This window comes from Odocoileus virginianus, chromosome 4, assembly GCF_023699985.2.
Source record: "Odocoileus virginianus isolate 20LAN1187 ecotype Illinois chromosome 4, Ovbor_1.2, whole genome shotgun sequence".
Taxonomy (NCBI): domain Eukaryota; kingdom Metazoa; phylum Chordata; class Mammalia; order Artiodactyla; family Cervidae; genus Odocoileus; species Odocoileus virginianus.
This window is the reverse complement of record NC_069677.1, coordinates 13,200,263-13,218,035: the sequence shown is the minus strand read 5'-3', so window position 1 is coordinate 13,218,035 and position 17,773 is coordinate 13,200,263. Positions and strand designations below refer to the sequence as shown.

General features: G+C 41.8%; 1 protein-coding gene across 6 annotated transcripts in view; it reads left to right on the top strand.

Annotated features, from left to right (window-relative positions):
- Positions 1-17,773, top strand: part of TFRC (transferrin receptor) — a 135,839-nt gene that overhangs the window by 97,923 nt on the left and 20,143 nt on the right. The window contains exons 1-4 of one of the 6 annotated variants that reach the window (XM_070466166.1): positions 8,777-8,890; positions 16,089-16,147; positions 16,696-16,906; positions 17,411-17,621. In XM_070466166.1, the coding sequence (XP_070322267.1) occupies positions 16,112-16,147; positions 16,696-16,906; positions 17,411-17,621 (458 nt within the window). In that variant the 5' untranslated portion in view covers positions 8,777-8,890; positions 16,089-16,111. Of the gene's footprint in view, positions 1-8,776; positions 8,891-8,912; positions 9,125-9,175; positions 9,253-16,088; positions 16,148-16,695; positions 16,907-17,410; positions 17,622-17,773 lie in introns of those variants that run through there. The other 5 variants (XM_070466163.1, XM_070466165.1, XM_070466164.1 and 2 more) reach the window with 5 other exon arrangements.

Here is a 17,773-nt window from a genome sequence, read left to right as displayed (position 1 = left end):
ATTCAGTTGCTCTCCATGGGACTTCCCTGGTGGTCCAGTAGTTAAGACTGCATTTTCAGTGTAGGGGACATGGGTTTGATCCCTGGCTGGGAAACTAAGGGGGATTCCCAAGTGGCTCAGTGGTAAAGAATCCGGCCAATGGAAAAGACACAAGAGACATGGGTTTGATCCCTGGGTTGGGAAGATCCTTTGGAAAAGGGAATGGTAACCCACTCCAGTTTTCTTGGGCTTCCCTGGTGCCTCAGATGGTAAAGAATCCGCCTGCAATGTGGGAGACCTGGATCCGATCCCTGGGTCAGGAAGATCCCCAGGAGCAGGGAATGGCAACCCACTTCAGTATTCTTGCCTGGAAAAATCCTTTGGACAGAGGAGCCTGGCGAGCTACAGTCCATGGGGTTCACAAAGAGTCAGACATAACTGGCTACATACACATGCACGCACAGGGATCTAAGAACCCACATGTGCATGGTATGGTAAATCATTCATTTCTCCCACCTTGAGGGGACTTCAGTATATACAAAACAGTTCAAAGCTATTTTTCCTGTGTGGAGATAGTGAAGGACAGGGAAACTTGGCATGCTACAGTCCATGGGGTTGCAAAGAGTCGGACGTGACTGAGCAACTGAACAACAATCCATTGACAGGAAACAGGACTCTGCCCCAAAGCTAGGCTGTGATTTCTCCTGACCGTTTCTCCTTTGTCTCACATTCCCTCCCTTCCCAGGCTCCTCTGTTCATAGGATTTTCCAGGCTAGAATACTGGAGTGGGTTGCCATTTCCTTCTCCAGGGGATCTTCCTGACCTGGGAATCGAACCCTAGTTTCTTGCACTGCAGGCAGATTCTTTACTAACAGAGCTACAAGGGGAGCCCCTTCCCTAATTAACAACTGCTTAAATCTGTCCACTGGAACTCAGGGAAGGTCATGGAGGCTGTGGTGGTGGTGGTTTAGTCACTACATCAGGTCCGACTCTTGCGACCCCATGGACTGTACAGGCAGGAATATTGGAGTGGGTTGCCATTTCCTTCTCCAGGGATCTTCTCAACCCAGGAATCAAACCCAGGTCTCCTGCATCGCAGGCAGATTCTTTACCGACTGAGCTACAAGGGAAGACCCTTTGGAGGCTGAATGAAGGCTATTTCCTATAATCAAAGGAAAAAGGGACACAGAAAAGCTTTGTGCCCCGGAGTCACACAGGGCCCTGCTGGATCTCAGGACTAGAATCGTTTTTAGCACACTAGGTTTAGGTTTTTCTAGATTTACCTTCTCTTCACATGTACTCTTGGCTTGGCTTTGAAGGGAAGTGAAGTGAAGTCGCTCAGTCATGTCTGACTCTGTGACCCCATGGACTGTAGCCTACCAGTCTCCTCCATCCATGGGATTTCCCAGGCAAGAGTACTAGAGTGGGTTACCATTTCCTTCTCCAGAGGATCTTCCCCACTCAGGGATCGAACCCGGGTCTCCCGCCTTGTAGGCAGATGCTTTACCGTCTGAGCCACCAGGGAAGTCTTTTAGCACACGGTAGATACTTAATAAATCTTAGCTGTTATCTGTCATTCAGCTCTAATATCAAGGATGTTCCCAGGCAAATAGACTAGATTCTTCGGCATCATTTGCTAATCTAGTATAGTGTATCAGACTGCAACAGTATGTAAATATTACATTATCCACAGAAAAGAGAGAAACATGGAATAGTAGCACAATTAGCTAGTACATGCAAAACTAGATTTTGAACCCAGGTTTCTCTGGTCCAAAGGCCAGTCTGTCCCCTTTGAACTCTTGCTGAGAACTCAGCATGAGGTTACAATGTGCAGTGGCTGTTAAGGTAGGGATTGAGGTGGCTGGCAGATGGCATCTGTAAAGGCAGAAACCTCTGGAACAGAGGAATGGTAGCTCCACTCTGCTATTCTGTTTGACCATCTGAATTGGTCAAACCATGCTTCCCAAACTGACTAGTGAGTGGGGAAACGTAGAATCATGTCCTGTGGTGGCCCTTAGAAGGGATCAGGATATTCCACCCGAAGGAAAGATGATAGCTGTGGACATCAGAGCAGTCTTCAAACAATAACCAATCTATCAAAAGTAGAAGGGAAAGAGAATTCAGTTCAATATGAGTGAAAACTTTTTTTTTTTGGGCCACACTGCATGGCTTGCAGGGTCTTCCCTGACCAGGGATTAAACCCAGTTGGCAGTGAAAGCTGAGTCCTAACCCCTGGACCACTAGGGAATTAACTAGGTAAAATCTTTCCAACAGTCTGAACTTCCCAAGACTCTCCCAAACCTATCAAGATTTTGGAAGTGATAAATTTGCTCTCATTGGAATGGTCGATTAGAAGCTACACAACCACTTGATGGGGTGAAGTAGAGAAATTTTGTTAGATGAAATCTCCATATGCTTAGTGGACATCTGTTATAGGCTGTATATGGTACATGAGTTAAAGTTCCTTCCAGATTTGAAATTCTGTTATGAACCTAGAAGGGCTCAATAGGACCTTATATGCTGCTCAAAACTCCAACTTTGAGCACTGTATTCATTGGCATAAATATTCTTTTAATTAATTTTAAAATTAATTATGTATTCTGCTTTTCTGCCCTGAGTAACTTTTACCACTTGCTATAAAGTAGGGGCAAATTCCACCATTTTAACCTGAATTGCTCCTGTTCCATGTTCTGTGTGAGTCTCCTTTTAGCACAGAATAATTTAGTTAGGAGTATTAGGACAGAAACTGAAGGTTTTCAAGTACATTTTAATGGGAGAAAAATGCAAAATAAAGTAGAAAATAGTAGCACCCTCAAATATATTAGTTGACAGTCCTCCTTCATTCTCTGGAACAATCCTGTTCCAGTGTGCAGGACTCCACATATTTATTTTATTATTCTAGTCTAAGGTGATTTCCCTGAGCTTAGGATTCCAAAGTAAAGAAAGTGGATGCTGCTGCTGCTAAGTCGCTTCAGTCGTGTCCGACTCTGTGCGACCCCATAGACAGCAGCCCACCAGGCTCCCCCGTCCCTGGGATTCTCCGGGCAAGAACACTGGAGTGGGTTGCCATTGCCTTCTCCAATGCATAAAAGTGAAAAGTGAAAGTGAAGTTGCTCAGTCGTGTCCGACTCGCAGCGACCCCATAGACTGCAACGTACCAGGCTCCTCCGTCCATGGGATTTTCCAGTCAAGAGTACTGGAGTGGGGTTGCCATTGCCTTCTCCAAGAAAGTGAATACAGCTTGTCAAATAGGAGCTGTGGTCAGAGCCAATGTAGGTTGGAGTGGCATCTATAGTAGTTACTGGGAGGACCTATACTGTGTGTCCAGCAGAGTTCTGCCATCATTGACCAAAGTGTGTTTGAAAGCATTTGAAAAGACTTGATCTGTGTTCTCTAACAGTGCCTTCCCACTCAAAGTACCTCAGTCAATATTTGCTCAAGTGCAGGATGATAGAAAGTTGAAACAGTGGCCAAAGTAACAGGGAGAATCCTTTCAAGTTGATGTTTAACTTTGAGGAAGCTGTTTGTCCTGTTCACTAGAAAGATTTATGCTTCGAGAAAGGAGATGGATTAGGACTGTGGTTTTCAAACAGGTCATAGCCCACTGAGAAATTAATTTAATAGGTTGAAGTCGGCATTTAAAAAAATTAAATAGACAATTCCAGACTGCTTTGCACACAGCAAGGGTATTATTTAATGAAACTTTTACTTGTTTCATGTGAATATACACACATACCCATATATACTGATGTAGTCCATGGGGTCACAAAGAGTCGGACACGACTGAGCAACTGAACTGAGCTCAACTGATACTGGATTGTTTAGTCAAGTGAACATTTTACTGTGGAGCCGTGGAGCGCAGTCAAAAGTGTCTGAGAAATGCTGACATAAGAGAACTCATTTAGCATTTGGGCCACAGAGAGGACCCCAGAAAAAGCAAATGATTATGAATCCTCAGCTTCTGAGTTGACAGATTAATGTATTTTAAATTGTGATAAAATATACATAACATAAACAAGTTAATGTCTTACAAGGTAAGGGAAAAAGCACTAAATGCCTTTGTCTAAAAACTAAAAACCTCCCACCCCCAACCTGCATCATCTTAGAGGTTTGGATTTACAGTGCTGTCCCTCTCTCCCATCTTCCTTGGTTTTCCCCCTAGGTTCTTGATCTCTATCCCCTGGAAGGGGTGTATGTTTTGATTTTGATGTTGTGGGGTAAGTAGCAAAAGTTCCCTCTTGTACTTGTGCCTGAGTTAGAGATGAGAGTGTTTATATTCGATTGTACTTTTACATTACAAAATAGATTATTAAAAAACAGGTAGCTAACTAGAATGTATTAATAAATAAGCACACATGGGCTTCCCAGGTGGCTTAGTGACAAAGAATCTGCCTGCCAGTGCAGGAGCCATAGGAGACTCAGGTTCGATCCCTGGGTCGGGAAGATTCCCTGGAGGAGGATATGGCAACCCACTCCAGTATTCTTGCCTGGAAAATTCCATGGACAGGGGAGTCCATGGGGTCACAAAGAGCTGGACATGACTGAGCACAGATAGGCGTATAATTTGGAACAAGATTTAGAGTAGAGAAGTACAGTCTGCCTTAATAAACACACTAAAATCTTACCTTCCTTTTCAGATTTGGGCAGTTGGCTGTCGCAGACCTTGATTCACTTTTATTTTTGTTTGTATTTCATATTTGGATCCTTGTTATTTGTTCTTTAAGTATAAATTCTATTTCCCCAGCCATGTTGTTTGCATTTTCAGGGGTACAGATTCCTTTCCCATCTCTTCACGTGTCTTTGCTGGACGCACAGTGCTGTGCTGTGCTTAGTCACTCAGTCGTGTCCCACTCTCTGTGAGCCCGTGGGCTGTAGCCCTCCAGGCTCCTCTGCCCATGGGGATTCTCAGGCAAGAATACTGGAATGGGTTGCCATGCCCTCCTCCAGGGGATCTTCCCAACCCAGGGATCGAACCCAGGTCTCCCACATGGCAGGCAGATTCTTTACCAACTGAGCCACCAGGGAAGCCCACAATACTACTCAATGAGCATTATTGTATAAATGCAGTAAATGGTAATTGATTACCTTTTCCTCTCAGCCATTATCAACAACAGAGTCATTTTTACTGGAATCAGGGCAGTCAAGTGCCACTAAAGATGAGAGAGTCAATTCCTAGGCAGGTTGATAAGAAGTCTGGGGTCCCCGAGGAGGAGAAAGGGGTGTGGGGCTCTGGAAGAGGAGATAGGGGTCTGGAATTCTCAACAAGAAGGAAAGGACAAACTTCTTTTTCCTACATTCCTTAGTAAGGATTATATAACAACAATGCATCTTGCTTGAGGAGGGTTTCTCCTTCCTGAAAACCTTCTGACTAATCCTGATATCTTAGAATGTATATTATGGGAGTGGGTCTGGTAAGATCTTTCTATTGTTAACTATAATCCTGTCATCTTAAGATGTAAATTGTGGGAGTTCAGTTCAGTCGCTCAGTTGTGTCAGACTCTTTGTGACCCCATGAACTGCAGCATGCCAGGCCTCTCTGTCCATCACCAACTCCCAGAGTTTACTCAAACTCATGTCCATTGATTCGGTGATGCTATCCAACCATCTCATCCTCTGTTGACCCTTTCTCCTCCCTCCTTCAATCTTTCCCAGCATCAGGGTCTTTTCCAATGAGTCAGTTCTTTGCATCAGGTGGCCAAAGTATTGGAGTTTCAGCTTCAGCATCAGTCCTTCCAATGAATATTCAGGACTGATTTCCTTTAGGATGGACAGGTTGGATCTCCTTACTGTCCAAGGGACTCTCAAGAGTCTTCTCCAACACCACAGTTCAAAAGCATCAATTCTTTGACACTCAGCTTTCTTGATAGATTGTGGGAGTGGGTCTTTATAAATTGTGGGAGTGGGTCTGGCAAAATTTTTACAACCTTGAGATATTCTTTTGATTTATTGTAGTAACTAATTTAAAAGTATTTAATTCCCTTGCTAAGACTAGCAAAGGGGGCACTCTCCGTCTCCCTTCTGATGTCTGTCAGAAGCTTTCTCGGTCCCTTTTCATACTTTTATAAAACTGCTACACAAAAGCTCTTGAGTGATCAAGCCTGGTCCCTGGTCCCGAAGCTAAATCTGCTTCATTGGAGATCAAGAATCTGACACCATTGACCGTAAGCTATCAAAGACAACTTTTCTTTTCTGGACAAATAACCTCATTGCTAGTTGCTTAGAACTTTTCAGTTTCCAGGCCACATTTACTCATTTGGCTTGGGCTCTGAACTAGCAGCACCTTGTATTTGTATAACTGTGTAGTTTAAGGAGCTTTCCTACTTTTTAGGGGGAAAAAAGTTATTTTCCTGGTGAAGGAAATAAAAGCATGTTATCTCTATGTGGCCAATGGGAAAACTGAGGCATAGAGCGCCATTAAGCCCATCATTCTGCAGCACAGTTGGGACAGCTCTGGACTAGTTGCTAACTTTGAGGCTGGGGCCCTTTTCACCTCATCAGTGACTTCTCTGCTTTACTTTTTCCTGTTATTCCTCTCTCACTGAAAATAGGAAGATTCCTGCTTTCATCTCAAGGTGAAGAAAAGGGAGGGAGGGAGAATTTTGCAGCTAGTGATTCCTGAGGTATTTTCATAGAGTAGGATTTTTAATACACACCACAGGAAACTGGTCTCATCAATCTAAGTCTGGCCTGAAGACATCTTCCATGTTACTTTCCCGCCTGATCCCACTCTATTCCACCCAGACAGACTCAACAAAGAATCTTCTCTGTGCCAGAGTAGACTGTGGTTTTAGGAGACTGCACCTGCCTTATCTCATTTAAACACACAGAAAATCTGTGAAGCAAGTATTTTTTATTCTCATTTAAGAGCTGATACAACCCAGGCTCAAGAAAGTGGAGAACCTCAGTTGCTTAACTTCAGTTTTTGTGCTCTTTCCCCAGATCTTCAGGGCTTTTATTTATTTACTTGCTTGTTTATTATTTAAGCACATTGTACACCCACCTCCAGTCTCCAATTTCCTTTATGCAAACTTCTAGTATACATGATTTTAAAACAATTTTTGTGTGCCTTTTGGAAGAACGGCATGCATTTTAGGTAAGTCTTATGTAAGTCCGTGGAAGGTTGGAAATTGAATAATATCCATTTCAGTTATGATGAATAGTTTAAATAAAGTTACCAAAAATTTATTTCATTGCAAGCATACAAGTTATTGGTCTCCAGAAGTGGGAGCTAATGCTATATAATAATGGCAACAACAACAATGAAACTCTGATTTAAGAAAGTAAAATCTTTGAACATATGTATGGAATATCAGACAAAGCAGAATTGCCTCTCATTGAACTGAACTGATGTGTTCCACAACAAAGCATGACAAATTTATTTTGATCTACTTGAAATTACAGAGGAGGGAGATCCCACAGAGCTTCTAGGGAGAAGGGGATAGTGAAGGGAATGTAATTACATTGTATCCCTTGTTACTAATAAAAGCATGAAAATAAATACAAAATTGACATGCTCTTTAGTGTCTTCTTTATGGTTTCATTCTAGTGAATGTAAACGTTTTAATTTGGATTTTCATAGATTACGTCCCGACCTGCAGTCTCCTAAGTCCATTTTCTCCACGTGGTTATAAGATTTTCACCTGGATATCAGCATTGCTTGTTTCTTTTCTTTATTTTAAAGTCCCGCCAACCTGGGAAGGAAAAGGTACTCAGTCGACCTGCTGTCAGAATTTCAAGTTGGCCCCATCAAAACGAATCTGTCCCATTCCCTGCTTTAACTTTTTTCTGTGTAGATCCACTAAGGTGCAGCGATATTCCTAAATACGAGATTTTAAAATACTTCTTAGTGAGAGACTTTAGGGAACAGTAGTATAGAGAAGGGACAGACATCCCTGCGGGTAGTAAGGGGAAGAGCAGAATTTCAGGGACGGGAAACAGATTTGCATTTCAGAGGACTATTGTCTCCCTCTAGGCTCTGACCAGGAGAGCCTTTATCTGTAACCCCTTTTTATGGCCCAAGACTATTCTCCTTTAGGGTTATTTGTAAACGTGTCTAATCTCGCTCACTGTATATTACAGACCAAAGGGAGCGAAATGGTGAGAATGTTTGCTAAGAGTTTAGAAAGTGATAACAGTCCATTTTATTTATTTATTACGCATTGCACAATCCTATAACAACAACAATGGCAAGGAATGTCAAAGTTCTACAATTCTATCACCTTAATAAATCGCTTGCTTCTATTTTCTCTTCCATTTCCTCAGGCATTAAAATATTCTGCAAAATTCCATGCCAGTCTTAGTGATTCATGGGCAGCTTTTATATATCCGAAATACAAATCTGCATTTTCCTTTTTTAAAAAAATTATAGTTGATTTACAATATTGTGTTAGTTTCAGATGTACAGGGAAGTGATTTGGTTATACATATATACATATCTATATTCTTCGATTCTTTTCCATTAAATATTATTACAAGATATTGAGTATAGTTCCCTGTGCTATACAGTTACATTTTGCTTTTAATTCTGTTTTGCTTATCCTATTTCTGATGCTGCAAAACATATATTCACAACATGGCTTTAGTGCCTACTTAATATTTCAGCAACCACAGACACTTTAAAATAAATATTTCAGTTTAAGTATCCAGCATTTAGGAGTAAACGCTAACACCATTTGACCTTGCACTGCACAGCCAGAAGACCGGCCAAGGTTAGACGGAGGGCTCCGGGAGGCAGGGCTGCGGCTGCGCGCCAGTGCGGACGCGAGGAGGAAGTCAGCGCACCACTCGCCTAACCCCTCCTGCACCTGCAGTCTGGCGCCTTTTCCCTCGACCTCGCGTCGCGGGTCCCGCGTTCCAGGGAAGGCCTGCCCAGCTCCTAGCCCCACGCTTTTTCCAGAGCTCTTCTGAAGGTGTACGTGATATAGGAAGTGACGCAAGAGAGAAAGCGGAGCCAGACTATAAACTGCCAGTTGGGGGTGGTTATCCCGACAGAGGGCGTCGGTAAAGACTGGTGGCGGGCCGGGAAGCAGCGGACGGGGGAGGCGCCTCTGTGAGTGACACGCGGTTGCTAGAATCCCGCCGACTCTCCAACCCTCCCCTCAGTCTGAGGGGCTGCTCGGAGCTGGCTCGGGTGCGACCCTCCTCGGTGCGGTCCAGTAGCCTGGGGAGCCGCGCGGGGCGCCGGGAGGCTGCAGCGCCTCCGGGTTGGCGGACGGGAAGTATCCCGCGTGGCGGCGGGAAGGGGCTGTGGCGGGGAGCGGAGCCGGGCTGCAGGTGCAAGCGGGGTGCAGCGGCGCTGCGGGACGGGCTCCCCGACCTTCCCTTACCGGTGCCCTCCTCCCCTCGGCCCCCGACCCTGCGAATAGGTTCAGTTAGGGTCCTGAGGGCGAGATGAGGGGTGTTCCACTGTCGTTCTACGCCCTGCCATTTTGCTCCCGGCTTCCCGGGTCACCCGGATCCCTTGTCCTCACCAGCTCGCCCTGAGAAGATGCCGGCCCTCTCGGGACAGCCCTAGGCTGCAGGCCCGGGAGCGAGGCGTCAGCCACGCTGCCGCAGCGCTGAGCCACTCTGCGGGGAGCACGTGGCCCCTGCAGGATGTGTTCCCAGGGAACGGCTGTCGGGGTGCGTGGATGACCTTGAGCTCGTAGCCCTTGGATTCATCGGGGCCTGCCGGGGCCGTGGTCTCATTGTTGAAAGGGACAAAGCTGTCCCCGACTGCATTACGACTGCGTCCTGGGCATGTAGACAAGGGTTTCTGTAAGCCGTGTATTAGCACAGCCTGATCTTTCCGCGTTGCCTGGTGTCCTTGTGTGTGAGTTCTCAGTTTTAATAAGAAGCCGACTGAATCCCGCAGGTGTTCATATTTATGAGTATTCGGATTGATAGGCTCTTCTCACTAACAGATGGGAGACCGTAGGAATAAGACTTCTACTTTGTGAAAGCTATGGTCTAGGGGCCAAATAAAAGCTATTTGGATTGGAATTGGCTTTTGCCTTCAGGAAATCAGCGATATATGGTATCAAAGGGCAGTGCTTGATGATATAAAACGCCTTAGAAGCCCATTGTATCACTGTTTGCGGTGGACGGCTTTCTAGGCTAGTAATTGGGCGGGTGGGCAAGTTGTGATTTGACCCAGGTTAACATTTTGCCATAGGCCAGATTGTGGTGACTGGGTATGTCAAGGAAATTGACTGCTGGTGCTTTTTCTGGTAAAAAGGTTGAATGAGGAGATAGTTATCCTGTTACAGAAGTATTTGGATACCTGATAACCTTTATTTTAGGCTTAGATAGGAGTTTGGAATACTAGATGCTGATTCCTTGGTCTCTGAGCTGGGGAATTTGACCTTATTGACAAAGACATTTAAGGTGATTTCCAGAAGTGCTTTTCTATTTTTTTTTTTAATGGAACCTTAGTTCCCCAGGCCAGGGCTGAAACCTGTGTGTGTGGTGGAAGCCCAGAATCTTAACCACTGGACTGCCAGGGAAGTCCCTCCCTAATTTTTCTACTTTGAAAATTAAGGTTAGGCTCCCTAAAATACTTGCTGGTCCTGCCAGGGTTTTTGTTTGTTTTACTTTGTTTTTTTTCCTCAGTTTTGGATTATTGTTGTTCAGACAGTTGCTAAGTCATGTCTGACTCTTTGCTACTCTATGGACTGCAGGACCACAGGCTTCCCTGTCCTTCCTTCACTGTCTCCTGGAGTTTACTCAGACTCATGTCCATTGAGTCGGTGATGCCATCCAACCATTTCTTCCTCTGTCATCCCCTTCTCTACCTGCCCTCAGCCTTTCCCAACATCAGGGTCTTTTCCAAGCTGGCTCTTCGCATTGGGTGGCCAAAGTATTGGAGCTTCAGCGACAGTCTTTCCAATGAATGTTCAGGGTTGACTTCCTTTAGGATTGACTGTTTCTGTTGTTGTTTTTCTCAAATTTGGACTGTAATAGACTCAATATGTTACACAAAATCCAGAATTAAAAATTTTGTCATTGATATGAAATGTTTTCCAAAAGTCTGTATGTAGCCTGCTACTGCTGCTGCTAAGTCACTTCAGTTGTGTCCGACTCTATGCGACCCCATCCCTGGGATTCTCCAGGCAAGAACACGGGAGTGGGTTGCCATTTCCTTCTCCAATGCATAAAAGTGAAAAGTGAAAGTGAAGTAGCTCAGTCATGTCTGACTCTTCGAGACCCCGTGGATTGTAGCCTACCAGGCTCCTCCATCCATGGGATTTTCCAGGCAAGAGTACTGGAGTGGGGTGCCATTGCCTTCTCTGATATCTAGCCTAGTACCCTTTAACTTGTCTTTGATGGAATGTTCTTGTTAAGTAATGGTGGTGGTGAACCTAGCCTGTGCTGAAGACTGTTGGATAGCAAACAACTCAGCTAACTCTGCCCTAAGGAGTGGTATTTACTTGCCTTTGATTACGTAGCTAACTGTAATGAAGAAAGCTCCCAGCTCACCTTGAATCAGACAACAATTGAAAGCTCTTAAAAATGATTCTCTGAGGCCTTTTGGAACTCTTGTGTGTGTGCCCCTTCTGTCTGCTCTCTCAGATGACCACTCCACAGATAGACTGCAGGGACTTCAAGTGGTCCTGACCTTCAACTTGAGCAATCTTTTTCTCAGAAAGCTAAATGAGGACAAACATTTTGCTTTGTTTTCTGTGATTCCCTCCACTGCTTTTTCATTTTAGGCTCATAAAGTTAGATTCTTAAAGCTAGTAAAAATCTTGACCAGCTGTCATTCTGGGTATACACAAGTTGTGTGTTCTAAGGACCATGCAGTTTTGTAAGTTCCTGTAATCTTTTCATTTTCACCTGCAAATACATAAATGTCTTGGAAAACTGTTTACAAAATGGGTATCTGTAACCAATTACTTGACATCTTGGAGCTCTGCCAGGTAAAGGTTAAGGTTTTTCTACTTTTTAAAATTTCTTACCTACCCAACCTTTGCCCAGTGATTTCAGGATAAACCAAAATAGTAGCAAGGATGGGAAAATCCCACATCCAAGGTTTTCATTATATTCCTTTTCATATAATTTGGAAATTATGTAAACCGTGAACCTCATGTACATTTAGCATGCCCTAATACTGTTAAGAAATAAAGTTATCGTTACTTTGTTGATTACCACATAATTCCACATCAAGTTTTGTGGGAGAGAAATCAGTCAGAGAAAGCTTCATAGAGATGGCCCTTGAGCTGATCTGGGAAGAAATGGGTAGGGCTTTAAAATGAAGAATGTTAGTGGGTACAGGCAGGGGCTGGATTTTGTCTCATTCTGGAGAAGGTAGAGGGCAGTTAAGTTATTAGATGGTGAAGGTCTCTAGAACAGAGCCTTGGAAGCAGGCAGAGAAACTTCATTTATGTGAGCTCCAAGGACTTGAAACTGTGGCTTGTTTTCTAAATTGAAATGGGGTTGTCAGTATTGTAGGTGGAAAGCTTTACTGCCTGAGCTACCAGGGGTTGTCAGTATTAAAAACACGTGTCTTATTTTTCTTTCAGGTAAAGTGGAGTAGTGGCTTTGAATATGTTTTCTATGTAGGTAAAAGTGTATTTTGGTACCTAATCCCATTAGCTATATATATTTTGTACAGACTTATGATTTTAAGACATCCCAAAGTAGCATAAGACCTCAAGATAATTACCATATTAAAAAATTAAATAGAAAATTAATGCCACATATCAAGAAAGTAGGAATAAGATGATTTGAATTTGAAAGAAGCTTGGGACTGTAGTCTGGCTATTAGCTTTGCCTGCCTTCTGTCTTCCATCCCGTGGCTCAGTTTAAAACATTTCTTCCTTCCATTTCATGTTCAAAACATGTGGGGCTCTGATTTTGCTTACCTGAATTTTCATTAGTGTGAGAAACTGAATATTATTCCCAGTTATCATTGAGAACACCAAAGATATACAAGATGCTAATATAAATAAAAGTCAAGGTGATTTTTGGGTTGTCTTTTGTAATAGATTGTTAGCACTGATGGTGACATCTTGAAATAAGCTAAGTAAGAGTTGTTTGGCTTATATATGTAGTCTTGTAACAGAACTACTTGTTTATAGGCTGGTATGAAAAGCTTTTCTCCCATGCTTTTAGAGCACATAGTGATTTCAGTTAGAAAAAACATTAAGGGATTCTTTTAAATAGAAAGCTTTACTAATGGGTGAAATTATTTTGAAAGAATGACTCAATTTTGTTACGGGTAAAACTTTAGGAATAGGCTTGGTGGATATCATTTTAGATAGAATGAAAATGTGGATAGAATTGTGTTCTTTACAGATGTGGGGTTAAATGATGGAGTTAAAATGAGAATTACCGAGGGTGTGGAGAAAAGGGAACACTCTTGCACTGTTGGTGAGAATGTAAACTGATACAGCCACTATGGAAGACAGTATGGATATCCTTAAAAAAACTAGGAATAAAACCACCATGTGATCCAGAAACTCCACTCCTAGGCATATACCCTGAGGAAACCAAAATTGAAAAAGACACATGTATCCCATTGTTCATTGCAGCACTATTTACAGTAGCTAGAACATGGAAGCAACCTAGAGGTCCATCGACAGATGAATGGATAAAGAAGTTGTGGTGCATATACACAATGGAATGTTACTTAGCCATAAAGAGGAGTGTATTTGAGTCAGTTCTAATGAGGTAGATGAACCTAGAACCTATTATACACAGTGAAGTGAGTCAGAAAGAGAAAGATAAATACCGTAGTCTAACACATATATACGGAATCTAGAAAAATGGTACTGAAGAATTTATTTACAGGGCAACAATGGAGAAACAGACATAGAGAATAGACTTAGGACTTGTGGAGAGGGGAGGAGAGGGTGAGATGTATGGAAAGAGTAACATGGAAACTTACATTACCATGTGAAAAATAGATAGCCAACCTGAATTTGCTGTATGGCTCAGGAAACTCAAACAGGGGCTTTGTATCAACCTAGAGGGGTGGGATGGGGAGGGAGTTTTAAAAGGGAGGGGATACATGTATACCAATGGCTGGTTCATGTTGAGGTTTGACAGAAAACAGCAAAACTCTGTAAAGCAATTATCCTTCAATAAAAAATAAGTTAATTAAAAAAAAAAATGAGAATTACCTAGGTCACACTTTTTTTTCTTCCTGACTTGATTTCTTTTATGTTACAGTCTTGTGTCTGGGGATTGAAATAGAAACAGTATATCTGTTTGCTCAGTAAAAAATATACTTACATTTTAACTATGCAAAATCATGACATGTACTATTAATATCTGTTTCTTTAGACTTGCACTGAATCTCCTCATTGTTTATTTACACCTTTTATTTAGATCATTTATTTGAATGTGTTGTCACTTTAGTCTTAAATTTTAGTCATTTTAGTCACTTTAGTCATTTAAAACTAGAAACCTTGAGGAGTGGCTGAGTCAGATGAATATTAAGCTGGTAAGCTGTTTTTTCCTAGAAAAGGGTGATTAAAATGGTTCAGGGTGGGGCCTTCCAGTTCTGGCTCTAGTGATTGGGTTTATACAGTTGAGTGCAGTGATAGTGATAAACTTTTTGTACCAGATGGGGTGAGATTGTGCTTCTAAGAGTACGAACTTTTGCTTATTGGCTCTGGTCTTTAAAGCTTGAGGATTAAAAACTGTTTTTTTTGTTAATAGTTTGATAGGAGACTTTTCTAATGCCAGTTTGTATATCTGCATATATATCACATCTTGCTTTTTGCTGTGTGGATGTTAAATGTGCTATGAGTATACTTTTAGAGGAAAAGCTTTAAAATAGTGTTAAATAAATGTCTTTTTGTACATTTCAACATACTATCACTTTCAAGCGTCTAGATGCACTCTAACCAAATTAATTAGAAAAATCTAGATTTCCATAAGACTCTTGGTTACAGAGACATAGTTTGCTTTGAAAAAATTTAAAAGTAATTTCTTAAATTTCTGGAGATGAGAACATGCTCTCTGTAAAACCAGTTTTATAGAAAGTCGTTGGACCTCATTTTTAGATGATCAGTTTTTGGCCTTGAACAAGTCACTTAAGGTCTCAAATAATTGGCCTTTTCATCTGTAAAATAGCATATTCTGTGCTTTTCTTTTATCTATTCTTTTTGCGTCAAAGATCTATCAAATCATTTGTTAGAAATTGTTTATTTAATCAGAAGGATCAGGTTTTCTCTCCTTTTCTATTGGCATGATTTGTTACCTATTTGTGTATCATAACCAGTCTTTGGCTTAGTTTTACTTTTGTTAGTTTTTTCTTTTTTTTTTTTCCAGGTGCTAGTCTATTGTCTTGTATTTGTCCCTTTTCTTTGTCTAGTAAATTCAGTTAAAGTGAACAATTTGAAAATAAGTAAGTGACAGACATCACAATACTTGATCCTTAAAATCGTTGGCATTAATCAAACAAAGACATACTCCTCCAAAAAATGCAATACCACATCACAATTCTAAATCTAATATTGATACAATTGATGCTTTTGAACTGTGGTGTTGGAGAAGACTCTTGAGAATCCCTTGGACTGCAGGGAGATCCAGCCAGTCCATCCTAAAGGAGATCAGTCCTGGGTGTTCATTGGAAGGACTGATGCTGACGCTTAAACTCTTAATACTTTGGCCACCTCATGAGAAGAGTTGACTCATTGGAAAAGACCCTGATGCTGGAAGGGATTGGGAGCAGGAGGAGAAGGGGACGACAGAAGATGAGATGGCTGGATGGCATCACCGACTTGATGGGCATGAGTTAGAGTAAACTCCGGGAGTTGGTGATGGACAGGGAGGCCTGGCGTGCTGCGATTCATGGGGTTGCAAAGAGTCGGACACAACTGACTGAACTGAACTGTTGTCTAGGATATAGTCTGTATTCAAATTTCTTACTTCTTCCAGTAATATCCTTCAAGTTATCCTCAACCCACCTCATCCCTCCTTCAATTCAGGAGCTAATCAAGGATCACCCTAAATTTAGTTGTCATGTAAAACTATCTTGGTTAAAGATCCTTTCTAGAAAGGTGATAATATATTTAAAAGTAAACTTGATATATAATACTTAATGGAAAGTCCTTACTAGTCTAATACAGTGGTATCTGTGTTAGATATCTCCTTATACTAATTCTCTGCTTTGTGTTTAGGCTCTTCTGTGTGGCAGTTCAGAATGATGGATCAAGCGAGATCAGCATTCTCTAACTTGGTAAGATTTTAAGATGTGTTTCTCTGTCACCAGTTTGCAAGAATTTGAAGCATACTATCTGAGGATAGTTTTCACCCAGTGAGCAAGAAAAAATACCCAAAATTATCAGTTACTCATTTATGTTTGAAGTGGTGGTCTTGAGGTGTAATAGGTCTCACAAAGGAAGGTTATATTCAGTCTTGAGTAGAGTTAATTATGGAAAGTCATGTAAGAAGTTTCAGGGCACAGTGAAGAGATAGTCTGGTAGTTCAGATAAACTAAAGAAAGCACTGGTCAAAATGTCTATCAGTAGACATGATAACAGAAACTCTGAATGAAAAGGCTGAATGAGATGAAGGCCAGTGTATGAACCAGCCCTCTTCTGCTGTTGACAGAACTGGGCACAGGGAAGAGTGCTAGCTTGAAAAGGGAACTTCTTTTTCCTTGAATGTGCAGCAAGTCATAATAATGGCCCAATAACACCTGACCAAGCTTCCTTTAAATGTCCCAGTTCCCTTTCTTCTCCTTCATAATGCTTTCTTGCTTTTTTTTTTTTTTTTAAATCTCAGTTTGGTGGAGAACCATTGTCATATACCAGGTTTAGTCTGGCTCGGCAAGTAGATGGTGATAACAGTCATGTGGAGATGAAATTAGCTGCAGATGAAGAAGAAAATGTTGACAGTAACATGAGGGGTAACCAAACCAGTATCACAAAACCGAAAAGGTTAAATGGATATATCTGCTATGGGATCATTGCTGTAATCATCTTTTTCTTGATTGGTAAGAACAGCCATTCAAAACTTAAAAAATTCCGTGTCGTCAACTCTGGGAAGTTTGTTCAGCCAGCTCAGCAAACATTTATGTAGTGCATTGTGCAAGATACTAGGAATACAATGATGCCTAAGATTTTACACCTGCCTTTGAGGTTAGCCTGGTGGGGGAAGAGCAACACAAGAATTATTTTAGTGTAATGTGCAAATGTTACACTAGAAATTTGCACAGGATATTTGTTGCACAGATGCTGGACTTGAGGATTCACAGAAGGCTTCTGGGAAGAAAAGTTACCTTTGCTTTGAAAAGCTAACTGTTTAAAATGAAATTATTCTATAATAGATTGAATGGTTTAAAATAGACAAAACTGAGATTCATTATTTACTTTCAGACGCCTTACAGTTTAATTAATGCCAGTATTTTCAAGGGATAACTGAAAATATGAACAATTCTTACAGGAACGGAATATAAATGAAATTCGTTGAGTTCAACTCTGAAACTTTTTATCCTTAGGATTTATGATTGGCTACTTGGGCTATTGTAAACGTGTGGAACCACAAGATGATTGTGGGAAACGGGCAGCAACACAGCCTTCATGCCCAGAGGAGACAGAAACTTTCGAATCAGAAGAGCAACTCCCTGGAATACCTCGCATATTCTGGGCAGACCTCAAATCAGCATTGTCAGAAAAACTGAATGCCATAGACTTTGCCAAGGCCATCAAGTAAGCCTGAGCTGCCTCACAAGTTCAACTTCAGTGCCTAAACAAATACTATTAGGTGCAATGGAATAAAACAAGGGTGATAGTCTAGAGGAAAAGCTGTTTAGAATAGGCGAGACATTTTCAGTTAAAGGGTAGTGAAAGTGAAAGTGTTA